Source organism: Amblyomma americanum, chromosome 2 (genome assembly GCF_052857255.1).
Source record: "Amblyomma americanum isolate KBUSLIRL-KWMA chromosome 2, ASM5285725v1, whole genome shotgun sequence".
NCBI classification, from domain to species: Eukaryota; Metazoa; Arthropoda; class Arachnida; order Ixodida; family Ixodidae; genus Amblyomma; species Amblyomma americanum.
The window spans coordinates 35,961,676-35,976,262 of record NC_135498.1 but is presented as its reverse complement, the minus strand read 5'-3'; the positions used below and the strand labels follow the sequence as shown (position 1 = coordinate 35,976,262).

General features: G+C 48.5%; 1 protein-coding gene across 5 annotated transcripts in view; it reads left to right on the top strand.

Annotated features, from left to right (window-relative positions):
* Window positions 1–14,587, top strand: part of LOC144121003 (uncharacterized) — a 58,268-nt gene that overhangs the window by 29,634 nt on the left and 14,047 nt on the right. For 2 of the 5 annotated variants that reach the window (XM_077653894.1, XM_077653893.1), the window contains exons 6-10: window positions 11–125; window positions 3,192–3,431; window positions 7,745–7,881; window positions 10,873–10,987; window positions 11,770–12,505. In XM_077653894.1, coding sequence (XP_077510020.1) covers window positions 11–125; window positions 3,192–3,431; window positions 7,745–7,881; window positions 10,873–10,987; window positions 11,770–11,787 — 625 coding nt within the window. In that variant the 3' untranslated portion in view covers window positions 11,788–12,505. Of the gene's footprint in view, window positions 1–10; window positions 126–3,191; window positions 3,432–5,129; window positions 7,882–10,872; window positions 10,988–11,769; window positions 12,506–14,587 lie in introns of those variants that run through there. The other 3 variants (XM_077653891.1, XM_077653892.1, XR_013312508.1) reach the window with 2 other exon arrangements.

Below are 14,587 nucleotides of genomic sequence, written 5' to 3'. Positions count from 1 at the left end.
TTCCGTGCAGAGAGTGCGTACGTACGTCGGGAGTGAGCTCGCTCACATACGTTGTCCACTGCCCCGTCAAGCCAGAGGGAGGCGCCGGCTGCCAGTCTCAAATACAGGAGTCAGTGCTGAAATCTGTAAGTGAGATTGATGCAACGAAACACGGCGTGCTGGAATACGGCGTTACGGGAGCTGTCAGTTGAAGCAGAGGGCATGGCTGACATGGGTTCAGGCGACCAACTCAAATGAGCCAAAGAGGGATAACAGACGAGGGATAGCACATTTGACTTCCCTCTTTTGTGCTTTGTTCTGCCTGACAGCTCCCGTGGTGAGCTGCACCTTTTCGCTTCTTAACTAAACACACACGCGACTGTTTGATTTCCAGTTGCTGAGCGATGCCGTCCCTTGTTCAGGCCGTATTCAAATAATATATCAGTGACAACAGCACATCTGATGTTTCTTGGTGACATTTCTCTGTAAACTGCGAGGACTACACACAAAAGAAACTGCAAAGAAGACATTGCAGGGAGCTTGGCTCATACAATGTTGCCTTACTATTGTCCCCGCTCCCTTCCCTGCAAAATTTTTGCGAGAAGCTGACATTCACCGCTGACACGTGGCTCTAATTACCGTCATTGAGGAGTTCTCTTCTTTAGGAAGAGTGGAGAGAGAGCTGGGCGAGTTGGCACTTGGCCAGTTGGCGTCGTGCAGTGTTCTTTACTCTGTGCGCCTGCGCCCCTTTTTATTAGGTGTTCACGTGGTCCCGTTCCGTTCCCGGTATTACGTCGCGGTTTTCTTAGGGCTTATAGTAGCCAGTGGTCAATGCAAATATAAACAAAAATAAATTATTCCAATTATCACTTCTAATACTACTTCGCACTTGACATCCCAGCCAGAGCGGATGAAAAATTGTGCCTATACGCTTGCGTACTGAGATTGCAGTATTGAGAAGTTTTAGCTCGAACAGAGACAGACCGCGGGAAAGACCACACATACACGCGCTATGTGTGTGTGTGAGACTTTTAACAAGCCACGGGGGGCCTTCATTCGAGCTCATGGGGAAGGAACTGGAAACCCTCGGGAAGTGCAAAAAACAAAACAAAAAAATGTGAGAGGAAGCGCGCACCAAACCAGACTTTGTCGGAGGCACGGAGGAAGACTATAAGGAGTGGAAACTCTGCGGTCTGCGGCGACCAGAAAAGGTCACAAGCCCGCGACGCCGCTATCCTGCTGGCGGCGCCTGGCGGCCTGGAAAGAAACTACTGAAATACAACGTCACGGCGTGCCCGCTGAAGCAAACACCCGTGTCGTGTGCTTGTCGTTTGCTTTGAGCGCGCGCTGCCTGCCCGGGAGCTGCATCTTTTAATTTTTTCCTGCTGCTTCTACGAGGCGCCACAAGGCGCCGCCACTGCATGCGCCCCCGTCGGCGCATACGTATAATTGTGACTATCTGGTCGCCTGCGCTCGCTCGCGCAGACGGGAGTTTCACTTCCTATATAGTCTTGCTCCGTGGTCGGAGGTAAAACGAAATGAAAATAAAACAAAAGGGGTCGACGTCCAAGAGGAACAATAGGGAGTAGCGACTAAACGCCGTTATGCCTAATGGCCTGATCCGTGGTTCTCCACTTGAAATTAGTTCGCCCCAAGTCGGAATTGGTCCGGATGTCACGAATGCGGAGACCGGAAAGAGGGAAGGATGCTCTAATAGCCTTGTGTGTATATGTAAATCGCTTTGTGATGTAACGCCAAAGTAAACAAAGTTTACTTGTGATACAGTCTCACAAGATAATAATGTATACAGTTGTTTGTCCTCGCCAGCATCACCAGCCAGGTTCACAGCAGAATGAAACCCATGTACCCCATGTTAGTCTCGTGCTATTCCGGCGAATTTCCTAGCGTAAACTCCCCACCCGACTCTCTGCTACTCCTGACCACGATGGAAGAAATAAAGGCGATCCGACTACTGCGTGCGGTGCGGTCAGTTAGTAGACACTTCTAGCATACCGTGTATCGTGTAACCGTTACCGGAGTACCGGGAGCCCACGTGCCGTAAGTGCGCATGCGCATACCTTGAGGGCGCCAGGTAACCGGCAGCTGCCCACACGCCTGCCACATAGGGACCAATCAGCGCGTGCGCCTTGGCGGTGGGCGTGCTCCCGGTAGTCCGGTAACGGCAATGGTAACGCGGTACACGGTATGCTTAGTGTAGACACCTTTAGCATACCGTGTTACCATTACGGTACCGGAGTACCAGGAGCCCGCGCGCAGGCAATGCGCGCGCGCAAATCGTCTTGAGGGCGCCAGATGGCGCCAGGTACCCGGCAGCTGCGCACGCCTGCAGTATCGGGACCAATCAACGCGTGCTCACCGGCGGTGGGCGTGCTCTCGGTGCTCCGGTAACGGTAACACAGTACACGGTGTGCTAAAGGTGTCTAGCGGGACTTTGCACATCGCGGGGCCGCAAGAGGCAGCCCCGGTATTGGGAGCCGGTCATTCCGCTCCTTCTCTGGAATACAAGGCTGCGAGTGCTGCGCGTCGTCTGCTGCAGCAGGCGACGCGTACATTTGCGGTTGGAAATGGAGATATTTCGCGAGTAAGCAGTGTAAAAGCTACCAGCTTCTCGGGGTTGGTCTTATAATTAACTAAAACTGGCATCTCTGCTGGCCGAGGTGACAAATTTTCGGCGTGGGTGGCGCTGCTTCATAGGAACGCCAGTGGAAGAGAAAAGCCCCTAAACACACGGTGGCCCTGGCGGCGACGCTCTCTTCCGATTGCACTATACAGGCGTTCTCTCATCACTAAGCGACCCCGCCGTCCGAACACCATTACATCTTACACTATTCTTCTGAACGCGAATGCCTTGTCTTGGTCCACACTCGGTTACCTGGCTTCTAAGTTGTCAAATGGCCTGGCTTACACATGAGTGGGCTCTGACCCCCTTGTAACTCAGTCTATAACAGACTCGCGCTCGTTTCGGCCAACACCTGGTTAGAAGCGAGTTTAGTGGGAGCGACCCTGAGTTTTTAGACTAGTAAAGGGGCTAGAAAAGCTGTGCTCATCAGAGTTCAAGACCTAATGGAGTACCAGAGAAGCACCGCCAAACTCTTTTGCTGTATCGCTTACTCGAGGACGAGGTCTGAATTTTATTTTACAAAAATACATGGATGAAGTCCAAGGTCTCAGCGCGCACTGAATTTTTACAGGCGATGAGCCCGCAAGAATACAAACGGCACCAGGAGCTGCTGTCTCTGCCAGTTGTGCGATGCCCGGTCGAAGGGTGCAGCGGAAAATTCTCCGTCAGGCCTGGCATGGGGACTCTGGAATGCGCCTCGTGCCAGACAGAGTACTGCGTAGCCTGCAGCGCCAACCACTCGGGTCGAACGTGCAGGCAGTTCATCAACTCTGTCCCCGATGCTGCTGCTGCTGCCATCCACCAAGACGAGGTGGGTGCACGTTCCCTTCTGGCAATCGGTGTGTGTGTGTGCGTGTGCGCGCGTGCGTGGGTGAAAGCGATGGCGTTAAAGGCCCCGTTCTCCAGAAAATCCGGCGTCAGCGTTGTGAGCGCAAAACAGGAGCATGGCTCCGGCAGGTGGTCCCCAGAGAGCAATCCAGGAGGCGGGTGGGCCACCTAGGTCATGTGACCTTGCGGCGTCATCACAATATGGCCACCATGGCAGGTGGAAGTTAAATAAAAGATTGGTTGCTCGCGAGGAGTCACCGTGCCAGGAGGGGTATGAGGACTCCTTCGGATCTATGGATGTAAAGCAGAGAATGGCCTCCTTTGTATGTGGGAATTAACCCATTACGATATCGCGTCATACCCTTATGCCGAGCTTAAGTGGCTCCTCCAATTTTATTTCTCTGTAAGGAGCACTCAAATGGCTCAAAGACAAGCAATCAGCACCACCGATGCCCCGGCTAAAGGAGTTATCGAATCCAGCCTAGACGAAGCCATATGTTTGCATTGACTTTGTTGCGGATCTCCGCCCGAGACACGTGGGCCATACTTCGCAACTGGGGTTGGCAGTGGCATGCGCTCTTTTCTCACGCGTCAAGTTCCTCGGCAGAGGGCGTGGAGGGTAGAGTACTCAATGCTTGATAAGCCACCTTGGCCGACAGGTGCAAGATCGGAGAACTAGTATTTTTCTGCACTTGAACAAGCGCACCGAGCTTTCGGGCACTGACGCGTCCCAGTCCCATGAACGCCGATATTCTTGGTGTACTCCGGCACTCACGTTAAACACCTCTCTAACGTTGGTGACATGTTTGCACTACAGTGACATATTTCTTTAAAAGTTTACATAGCAGATACGGCTACGTACCTGAGGGGTTTGTTATGACATACAATTGAAGGAAGCGAACAGGTGGGTTCCTTCAGATTTAAAAGATATCGCGACTAAGCGTTGCTATGACGTAAGCGCACCTCCTCCGCCGTGCCAAGTTTCCAGGCTGCGATGCGTGCCAGCTGCCTGAACCAGCGGACCAGATGCTTTGTGTTTACTACAAATACACGCGTGAACGCGGTACGCTGGTCGGTGCCCAGTCTCGTCTCAGCAACTGTTTATTGAATTGGCCCGCAACCCGGAATATGCTTTCACACGTCAAGGCGTCTCTTGTTTCTCCACACCGTACCGGACTTTACTAACCTTGGGCTGATTAATGGCATCTCTGGGAGAAGGCGTGTGGGAGCGGTGGTCATATTTGAAGCACGCTTATCTTCAGCTTTTTCGTCAAAAATTGAAGGCCTGTGTGGTATTTGCGCACAGAAATTGTGGTTAGAGGGGGCTTACTACTATAATGATGCAATCACACGCAGTACAATGCCCTCCATATTGACATCCCTTATATCAACCGTCGCCATATCGGCCACTGTGCACTCTGTGCTGTCACCTGGCTGCGGCAAATCCATGTATGCGTAGTTGGATAGCTGATTTTACGCGGCACAAAGTACGGGTTATTCTTCGGAGTACTCGGACAGTTCTCGAGACCACTGCGAAACAAAGCCAGGCTTTCGTTCTGTTTGTTAGCTTCCAAGCAAAGTATACAATCCGAACTGTAAAGTTCGGATTGGAATAATAGATTTCTTGAGGATCGGATCGGAAGATAGATCGCACTGATCTGGCTTCCTCTCTCCTCCACAGGCGGCAGCTATTCTCGCCTTACTGGAAATGTTGGACTAGCATCGGCTATCGGTCCAATAACTCGACGTCGTGAACGAACAAGCTGGCCGGAGTGGAGCGTCGCGTAGTTCCAACATGGCGGAGCCGGAGTTCCTTCCCTGCCTGAGTCGACCTCCCTGCCATCGTTACCAGGAATTTGGGACAGCGCTCAAGTAGTGCTGCTGAGCCTAGCGGCCTATCACATTCTGTTCAGCAGCCACTCGGTTATATCTTTCTGATGTCACGTATCATGCCAACGCGCTATTTTTAAATGTGCAAAGTCGTGCGCCACGTAGTGGCAACCAAGAGAACTAGAAGCGCATGTCCCGAATTCCTAGTAATGATCTCCTGCATTTACAAGTTCATATAGCATACTTATACATAACAGATGCGACAGGTCCCTGGCTTTCATATAAAACATTTTTCCCAACTTGTGAACCCTAAATAAATTCTTAAATATTGAGCTAGCCTCTTATTGTGCTTTTCCGAAATGTATTCGGCTTCAAACCTATGAACTAACACCACAGGGAAACGGAAAACTACGTCAAAACATACAGTGAAGGCCTCGGTAGTTTGTACACCATCAGTCACGCCCTCTGTCTCCTTTCTAGCCCTTGGTTCTCAAGGAAAGAGATTCACTGCTGTTGAAGTGGTATGCTGGCCTTTAAAAGAGAATCCTCAGAACATAGCCTGATACTTTTACAATGCTACTTGCCGCCATATGCTATCATACCACCATTTGTGCTCAAGATGAAAGTGGTCGCATCAAAACGATTAGTATTTTGTGTGCAGTCACAGAAATGTGTCCATTATTTTTATTCGATGCATCAACACCCCCCAAAAAGCCCAAGCATTTCAGTGTGCTTTCAAGAAAAATTTCTACCCATATCAGACTAATAGGCTTCTACATATTACGATCCCCCTCCCCTTAATTTCGCAAAAATGTAAAATCTGGAAAGGTCTTACTGCATTAGCAGTATTAAGGCGATAGCGTTAGAAGCTTCATCGGGAAGAAAATATGTCTTCCGAAGCTAAATTAGCTGGAGGGAAGCCGCGTCACCAGACTGGAGGTGATGCCACTTCCGGTAAAGGCGTCAACAGCCGCGGATGCTGTCGCACTACGAACATATAATGCAATTAGGTGTCCCTGTGAGAGCCCCCGTGGTGGCTCAGTGGTTACGGCGCTCGGCTGCTGACCCGGAAGACGTGGGTTCGATCCCGGCCGCGGCAGTCGAATTAGGCGAAATTCTAGAGGCCCGTGTACTGTGCGATGTCAGTGCACGTTAAAAAACCCCAGGTGGTCGAAATTTCTGTAGCCCTTCACTACGGCGTCCCTCATAGCCTGAGTCGCTTTGTGACATTAAACCCCCATAAACCATAGGTGTCCCTGTGAATTTTGTTACATTTAAGCAAAGCCCCTATAATTTTGTACACCAGCAGCTTTAGAACTTGCTCACATTCCCGCCACATGTCAAGCACCGAGTGCCTCTCTCACAATGATAGTCCCAAGGATCAGCCCATCCCAGCCGATCGTGCGGACTGCGCCCAAGTGGCATATTCAAGTCAACTGGACTAGCGTTGCTGCGAATAAAGTTCCATTCGTTCTTTCTTTCATATTCATTCACTCATCATGCGCCTCCTGTCAAGAGGAAAAACATCGCGACGTCGACAAATTGGCGCCGCAGAGGCTTTTGAGCAGCTAGAGAGCACACACACGAAACAGTTGCGTTACATGTGTTGAAATAGCCGCATATTGCGTGTTATATGTTTGATGAAAGAAGGAAATGCGCGTTTTGCATATTTTTTTTTCTTTTGCGATTAATTAAAAAGTTCACTTCGGCAGTCCATAGTGAAGGTCGCTTGACGTACAATAATTACGCGGACTTGTCTACCGCATGGTAATCGGTGCTTCGGGTCACGAAGGAGGTCATATCAGCATCCGGTACCAAACGAAGACACTCTTCTTGTTTGCACAAGGAGCACTGCGGCTTTCCCATTGTTGAGCACTCGCTTTCCGCTTCGATACCCACTACAGGCGAGTGCGTAGCATCTCCGAGGAAGTAAATGTGACTGAAAACCATGGCGCTGACACCACCGCGCTCAAAATTAATGCGATCCATCCTATTTATGGACGGATCTTCCAGGTCCAAATACAGTCCTCACTGAACCGCAACAGACTCGCAGCACCACAGTCGTACAAAGTCTAGGACAAACTCGTGTTTCTGCTTTGGACCTCCCTTAGTTTGTGCTGGCCAAAAACTATAGTATAAAGTGTGCAGTGAGATTCACGGCAGCTCACTACGATGTCCACGCCGGGTAGAGTTACTAGACTACCGACAAACTATGGTGTGAGGCATGTCCTCACATCCGACCATTCCTATAGACTGTCCAGAGACTCTGTGCTAACTCCCTACCTTCTCCATCGCATGGAAGGGCTGGTTCATTATCCCCGTCGCTCGCACAAAGAAATCTCAGCAACCCGCTGCTGAATATGTGAACTCCATGCTAGACGTTGCGAATGATGACACTGGACAGATTACTCTTATCCTCTCTTTGCGGCCGCCCAAAGAAGCAACGTTCCGCGTGAACCATTGCAGGACGAGCAAAGTGAAACCGCGAGCGACACTTCATCGACGCCATCTTCCGAAGCTGAGCAAGAGTGCAGCGCCTGCTTGGCCGTTATACCAGTCGAAGAGATCGCGAGCATTGAAGGCTGTGGACACTTCCTCTGCAGGTAAGTCGAACACTCAACCCACGCCTTAACCGGGTCTTATTTGCGTCTCGACCCACGTCTGCCTCCAGATGTAAAAAAAATGAAAAAATATGCTCACAAGCCCTGCCCTTCTAGCCCTGATAGCGTCAGCTACGCTGAGTCTCCTCAATCGATGAAAGCGTCCACTGAATCGCCGTGGTGGATCGGTAGCTTTGGCATTGAACTGCTGAGCTTGGGGTTGCGGGGTCGAATCCCAGCCGTTGCTGTCTCATTTAGACGGTGGCAAAATGAAGAAACGTTTTGTCAGAGCGTTATTCCAGTGCAGATTAAATAAATTCAGGGGGGGGGGGGGGTAGGTGGCGAAATGAACCCGGAGCTCTTCGCCAAGGCGTCCCGCAGAGCCCATGTTCTAGTTGGGATGTCAAGCCTCTCGCATTATTTGCGAAGTTCCAAATGTAAGGCTCGTAGACCGCATGAGCACGTGACTATATTGGCGGTTTTCACGAAGGGAGGGCCTCAAGTAATCCAGTATAGGGGCGTTACAGAAACCTCTTCCTGCGGGCAGGCTAGATGGGGGTTGCGCTTGTTTCGAAACTTTGCGATAAATTCGCTCGTTTTTTGGCGATATCGGCACACTCATGCTAGCCACTCTTTCATTTCTTGAGGGTGCAAACGAATAGACGAGAGACAAGATGAAGTCGCTGTCCGACGTTTGAAAGCGGCCGGCGAATGCGGAGCGGTAGGAAAGATTTTGGCATCGGTGACATCGACGATGAAGACGCTTGTAAAACGGGTGAACGACAAAACTAGGACAGCAATTTTTTGCGTTTATAACTGCAGACGATAAGCAAGAGCCAGCAATAGCCATGCTGGTTGCGAAGAAAACAAGCGAGAAAAGTTTTTCAGTTCAATCTCGACCAGCAGTGGCAGCAAAAATGTTGTCTTGCTTTTTCTTGCTTGTACTCGTAAGTTGCTACTTTGTGTATTGTATTGTATTGTATTGTATAATAACCGTGTGTATTGTAGAAAGCGAGGACAACGAGGTCGGCTTTGCGCGCGTTGCTTTCTCGGAGCAATTGACTCCGCCCTGTACTGTCAGTTCGTTGGAAGGCGTGTTATGAATTGAAGGCCGCTATGGTGCCATTACATTCGTTTGATTCCATTCTTACGATCCGCCCAACGGATTCACTGACCATACCGAGAGCGAATGCATAGGGCAGTAACGAAGTGCAGAAAGAATAAGAATGGAACGGACTTCGAACGACATGATCATATCATGTCACTGCCCTTTCCATAGAGTACCCTATTACCACATACGTATGCCGCTTTGAAGGGCAGCTGCACCACTTTTTGAGAATTTTGCGATATTCAAGAATTGAAATCTGCTATGGGCTGTACGTAAAGAATGCAAGTTTCTGTTGCGGTAGCACTTAAAATAGTGATGTCATCGAGGATTAACTTTAAGGCTTCTCCGCATAGCACTATAGGAGCGCGGAGAAGCTCAGTGTGACGTCGTAGGATTTTATAGTTACACTACCGTCAACCACACCCTGCCGTGCGTCGTTTGATGCTGCCAAACAACGCTCAACGGGCTTTGCCTTCGGTGGCGTTGGTTTTCTTCCTTCGAAGCAAGTGTTCATGAATTGGAAACGTACTGGTACCGTAGATGACGTCATCATGCTCCCTCGACTTGGCGCTGTGCGCAGCGGAGAAGCTTGAAGGCCGTCGAGATTTCGATCGCAGATTATGCCACTATTTTAAACGCTAGCCTAAAAGGACTTCGCATGCTTTACTTTCCAATTTCGCAGATTTGACGCCTTTAATATCGTCGAGTTTAAAGCCTCTGCAGTAGGCCTTTAAGGCCTTTCATTGGGGGATCAGTCATGCATAAATATATGCGCGCTTGCAATGTGCTCGTTACTGTCATGTGTACTCAGGGATGCTCGTTAACAAATAGCTGGTCGCATTAAACGTATGGCCTTGTCCAGGCAAATCGTCTTTTTTTCGAAATACGGGTTCGATGCCTGGTAGGAACTGCACTTTAACGGTCCTGTGAGAGTTCTAATATAATGTGGAAAACTGTTATCATGCTCTATCAGTATTGCTAAAAGTTTAAAACTCGCGGAAACCACTTAGCGGCTCTTCTATCCCGTTAGCGCGCAAAACTCCATGTACCAATGGTTTTAAGATATTGTTACATGAAAATTCGAGCGACAATGACTCAATGTCCGGGCGAAGCATGCTGCGCATGCGCAGATAGCTCCTAAGGCCACTCCTGCCACTGCACAGGCGCAGCTGGGTCTCCGCGGAAGCAGATCATGGATAGTGGATTCCGCTATGTTTTATGCCTCGATTGAGAAAGCGTAACCATAGACATTTTTAATGCGTTAGCATTAGAGCCCCCATTAGCGGGGTATGTGTCCGGCGTTGGCGTCGGACGTGTGAATTAACCTTCGAAGGAAGAGGGGATAAAGCAGAGATGTAGAAAGTACGAGAGGGAGAGGACAGGACAAAAGGGAGAGGGGGCAAGCCGGTGGGAGGCGATGGATGGCGAGTGGGAAACCGCGGTCGCCAAGCAAGTGTGGTCGAGTGAGGAGAGTGGGGAAGGGTACGGCGTTGCACTGATTGCTGGATTGGGTCGGGCAAGTGAAGAGGGATTATGGTGTGTCGCACGGTGATTAAAGGACGGAATCAAGCCACCCTCCACCGTAAGGTGGGATCTCTAATGATGACGCATACTGGGCCGCATGCATCGCATTGATTGTCGGTGATTGGTTTTTGTTTTGTTCTGATTGGTATACAACGGCTCAAATGGCGATGCTGTATAACCGTACATCAACTGCCCACACAGCTGCACCTTTAAAAACAGCCGTAGGTTTCCCCCTTAACCGGGTCGTAAATCGCATACCCTACTTAATACCAGCGCACAAATCTGACAGGGCTATAACATCATCCGTATAAGACGAACGAATTTCAGTGAGTCGTCTTCCAGCTGCTGTGTTCTCTTCACAGGAACTGCATACATGGGGCTAAGGCGAGTGCCTCCACCGAACGCATTCGTTGTGTCGTCGGACAAGGCAGCGACACTCCCTGCCAGTACTACATTCAAGAGGCTGCCCTCCAGACTGTAAGTAAAGGGCAGCAAATTGAATGCAAAGGAAAAAAACAGGCGGTGGTTTAGCTCTGGTTAAACCTGGAGTGACGCGATAGCTACAGCTGGCCGAGTGGAAATTGGTCACGTGACTAACCACGTGATGAGCCATGGCGCCGCCAGCAGCTGCTCCGCACCACGTGACCAACCACGTGACAGCGTGGCGGCGCAGCTACAGGGTGGCGGCGCCGCCACGCTGAAGGCTCGAAATGCTACCGTAATGTAGCTATCGCTACAAAAAAAAATTAGGAAAATCGTCCAATTTGAAAAGTCGCTTTTATAAAGGCAGCCGAGATGTGATGGGCTTAAACGTAGTTGTGGCATTGAAATTGATGCGGGTGCGGAATCCAGTCAAACTAGCTGTCTTTTTGCCACTCTTGTACTCGCGTTGAAATAGCCTTTCTCCTTTGTCAATTCCGCTCCGCTTACAAGGGAAGGCTATCGACTCTTTATAGGCATCCCAGAGCTTTCACCTTTCCCTCGTAGGTACGCGAGCTAGTGCAGGAATGCATGCGTGACACTTTTTGCGTTCAGTACATATTCACAGCGATGAAGCTGTTCCTAATGAGACTCTTTTTGATACTGATGACTTAGATTGTTCCCCAGTCTAGTGCACGGTGCGGTCTATAATTTGCGATAACTAAGCTCGCGGAAACCGCCGCAATCTGGCGATGGCAATTGTTTTAACTTGCGCTTTTCGACGGAATCTGATTCCAGGGGATTCATGAAAGGGGTAATCGCAAATTATGTCGTTTCAGGTGGTCGCCGGTGACTAGGGCGCCTGAATGCTGACCGTCCGACAGGAAGTGAAGCCTTTCCGAAGCCCTAAATGCCGGAAAGCGAATTGCGTTGAACACGGAGCAAGCCAGCCGTGCACGACTTGCCAGTAGCTTGTACTAATCAGCTTCAGGAGCTTATCAACTGGACGAATGCTCGTTTGGGAGCACCTTCCTTTGTCTTTTGGTGAAAACTTGAGTTGTGATAAGGAATGAGTGTTGGGCGAAAAGAGATAAGCGCTACATGTGTTAAAGTACTAGAGGCACTGGTGAATGAAGTGAAACCACTTCCTGTTAATGCTCATAGGTAGTCGTTTAATATATAGGTGAATAGGATCATAAAGATTTGAAAAATGCAGGCAAAAGCCCCGCCGAAATCGTAATCGTTTTAGAAGGCGGAACACAACAGGAGGCCTCACTGTGATAAAGGTAATTGCACATTGGTTGTTTAGCGTTTGAAGTCTGTTCTGGGGACCATAACCGCCGTGAACTGGATGGCTTGACTGCAGTTTTGAAATCAGGGGACACAGCTTAAGATTTATATTTAGTACTTGCACACGTATGCCTTGCGAGTGACGCTGAAACGGGTTTAACAAAACCAGTTTTTTTTCTAGCCAAGCAATTTAACATTGGTCACCCTTGTAGCACAGACCTCGAAGCCAACTTTTCTTGCAGGCATTATTTTTTGTTTTGTGAAATAAAAGACGAAATCACAAGATTGTTGCTGCGTATTTGTTCTCAACAACTATTCCACGATATCAATGGCATAATTAACATATGACTGGCTTCTCCACTCAACGTTGGCAATTACGCTATTTCAGCATTGTGTTTTTTTTTCTGGTGCACAGAAATGACACCAATAGTAATTCAGTGCAGACTAACAGGAATCATTCGAAGTGCTTCTTTCTTTTCCGTAAAATGGCGAGAATATGTCATAAATGCTATTCTAACGCATTCGCACATTACATTGAAAAATTTAATAGTGGAAGCGACAAATAAACAAAGGAAAATGACCATTCGAATTATAACTTTCTTTCATGTAATACGAATTTCTTTCACGCTGCAATAATTGAGTCACTCTCGCTGAGAACTTGGTCGCAGTCTGCTCGAGATTTTCGATGCATTTCGAAAAATTATAGTACAGACGCGTCTCGTTCATTTCGCTTCCTATTCTAATTGTTGCTTTAGTTGCAAAAACTTTCTCTCATATCAAATTTGTTCACTAAAGTCAAAATAATTTATTTATGGTCCTTTGTGTTCTTCGGAACGGCTCAGACCCTTCCAAACGTTATTGTTCGGCGGTGATGAAGGAAGATGTGCAGGTGAAGAAGGTTAAAAGAGGATTATATTTACATCAATGCCCATAGGGCTAGGGCAAACTGTGGATTAAAGAAGCTGAGTCACACAGACGGTCAACAAACTGCAACTTAAGGGGTAATGCTTACGCAGAGGAACTCTCTACAAGACCTTACTTTTCGACCCACGTGAACTAAATAGATGCCTACAATCATTAAATTCGTGGTGCCAAAGTTGCGGTATGTTAATTAACTTCAAAAAATCTACATACACTCACGTAAGTAAAAAACAGAACCTTATCAGATTTGAATATAATATAGGAGAAAATGCCTTGGTCGAGGTACAGAGTTTCCGATACTTAGGGGTGACAGTGACGCAAAATCTAGACTGGAGTTTTCACATTGATAATATCTGTTCAAGAGCTTACCAAAAGCTCTGCTTTCTTAGGAGAAAACTACCAGATGCGACTAAAGAAATTAAATTGGTCGCCTATAAAACGTTTATAAGACCAGTTCTGGAATATGCGAATGCTGTGTGGAGCCCACACCAAAAATGCCTAAACAAGAAGGTGGAAAGAATTCAGCGCATTTCAGCACGTTTTATATGCTCCAAGTATCGCCGTACTGACTCGGTTACAGAGATGATGCAGCAGTGTGAACTGGAAACGCTGGAAATTAGAAGGATAAAACATCGACTCAAACTTTTTTTCCAGATAATGCAAGGAGCATTAAAAATAAATAAAGAATATTATGTGAAAGCGCCTCTAAAACGTGGTTCCCGAAAAAACCACAGTAGGGTACTACAACCTATTAACGCACGTACGGATGTATACCGGTATTCCTTTTTTCCTAATGTTATCGAATTTTGGAACAAACTGCCAAGTGATGTTGTGGAGAGTGCGAACGTGCAACAATTTGAGCTAGGTGTCGACATGTTTTTGAGAAATGGAGTACAAAGTTTGAATTCTGATTTGTGATTGCTTATTGAAGTGCTTATGAAATGTATTTGTTTATGTCCCCTCCCTGTGACGACCCTCATGAAGGGTTAACAGTATTACCAAATAAATAAATAAATAAATAAAGTACGTGCTGAGCGGGGAGTGCTCATCCAGACTGGTGTCTAATGCATTTGCTTGCATTTTTGCAATTTTTACAAAGAACTTGGGGCGGTCATATCTTGAGGCTCGCCCTAAAGTTCGATAACCATTGAAGGTAGCCACAGGCCCTGAAGGTAGGGCACAACCTCGAGCCCAGGGCTTGGAAAAAAAAAAGAAAACATTCCGAAAATGGCGGTGGTTTAGCTCTGGTTAAACCTGGAGTGACGCGATAGCTACATCCGGCGGATGTGGAACTCGCTCAGTCGAATTGCAAAGTCAGTCTTTCGCCGCTCCGTTTCTCTGGGCGTTCCTCCTTCTTCGTCCCACTTGACACGGCGCATGCGCACAGCTGTTGGGCGCCGCGCCGCCAGCAGCAGCAGCTGCTTCGCACCATGTGAGCAACCCACG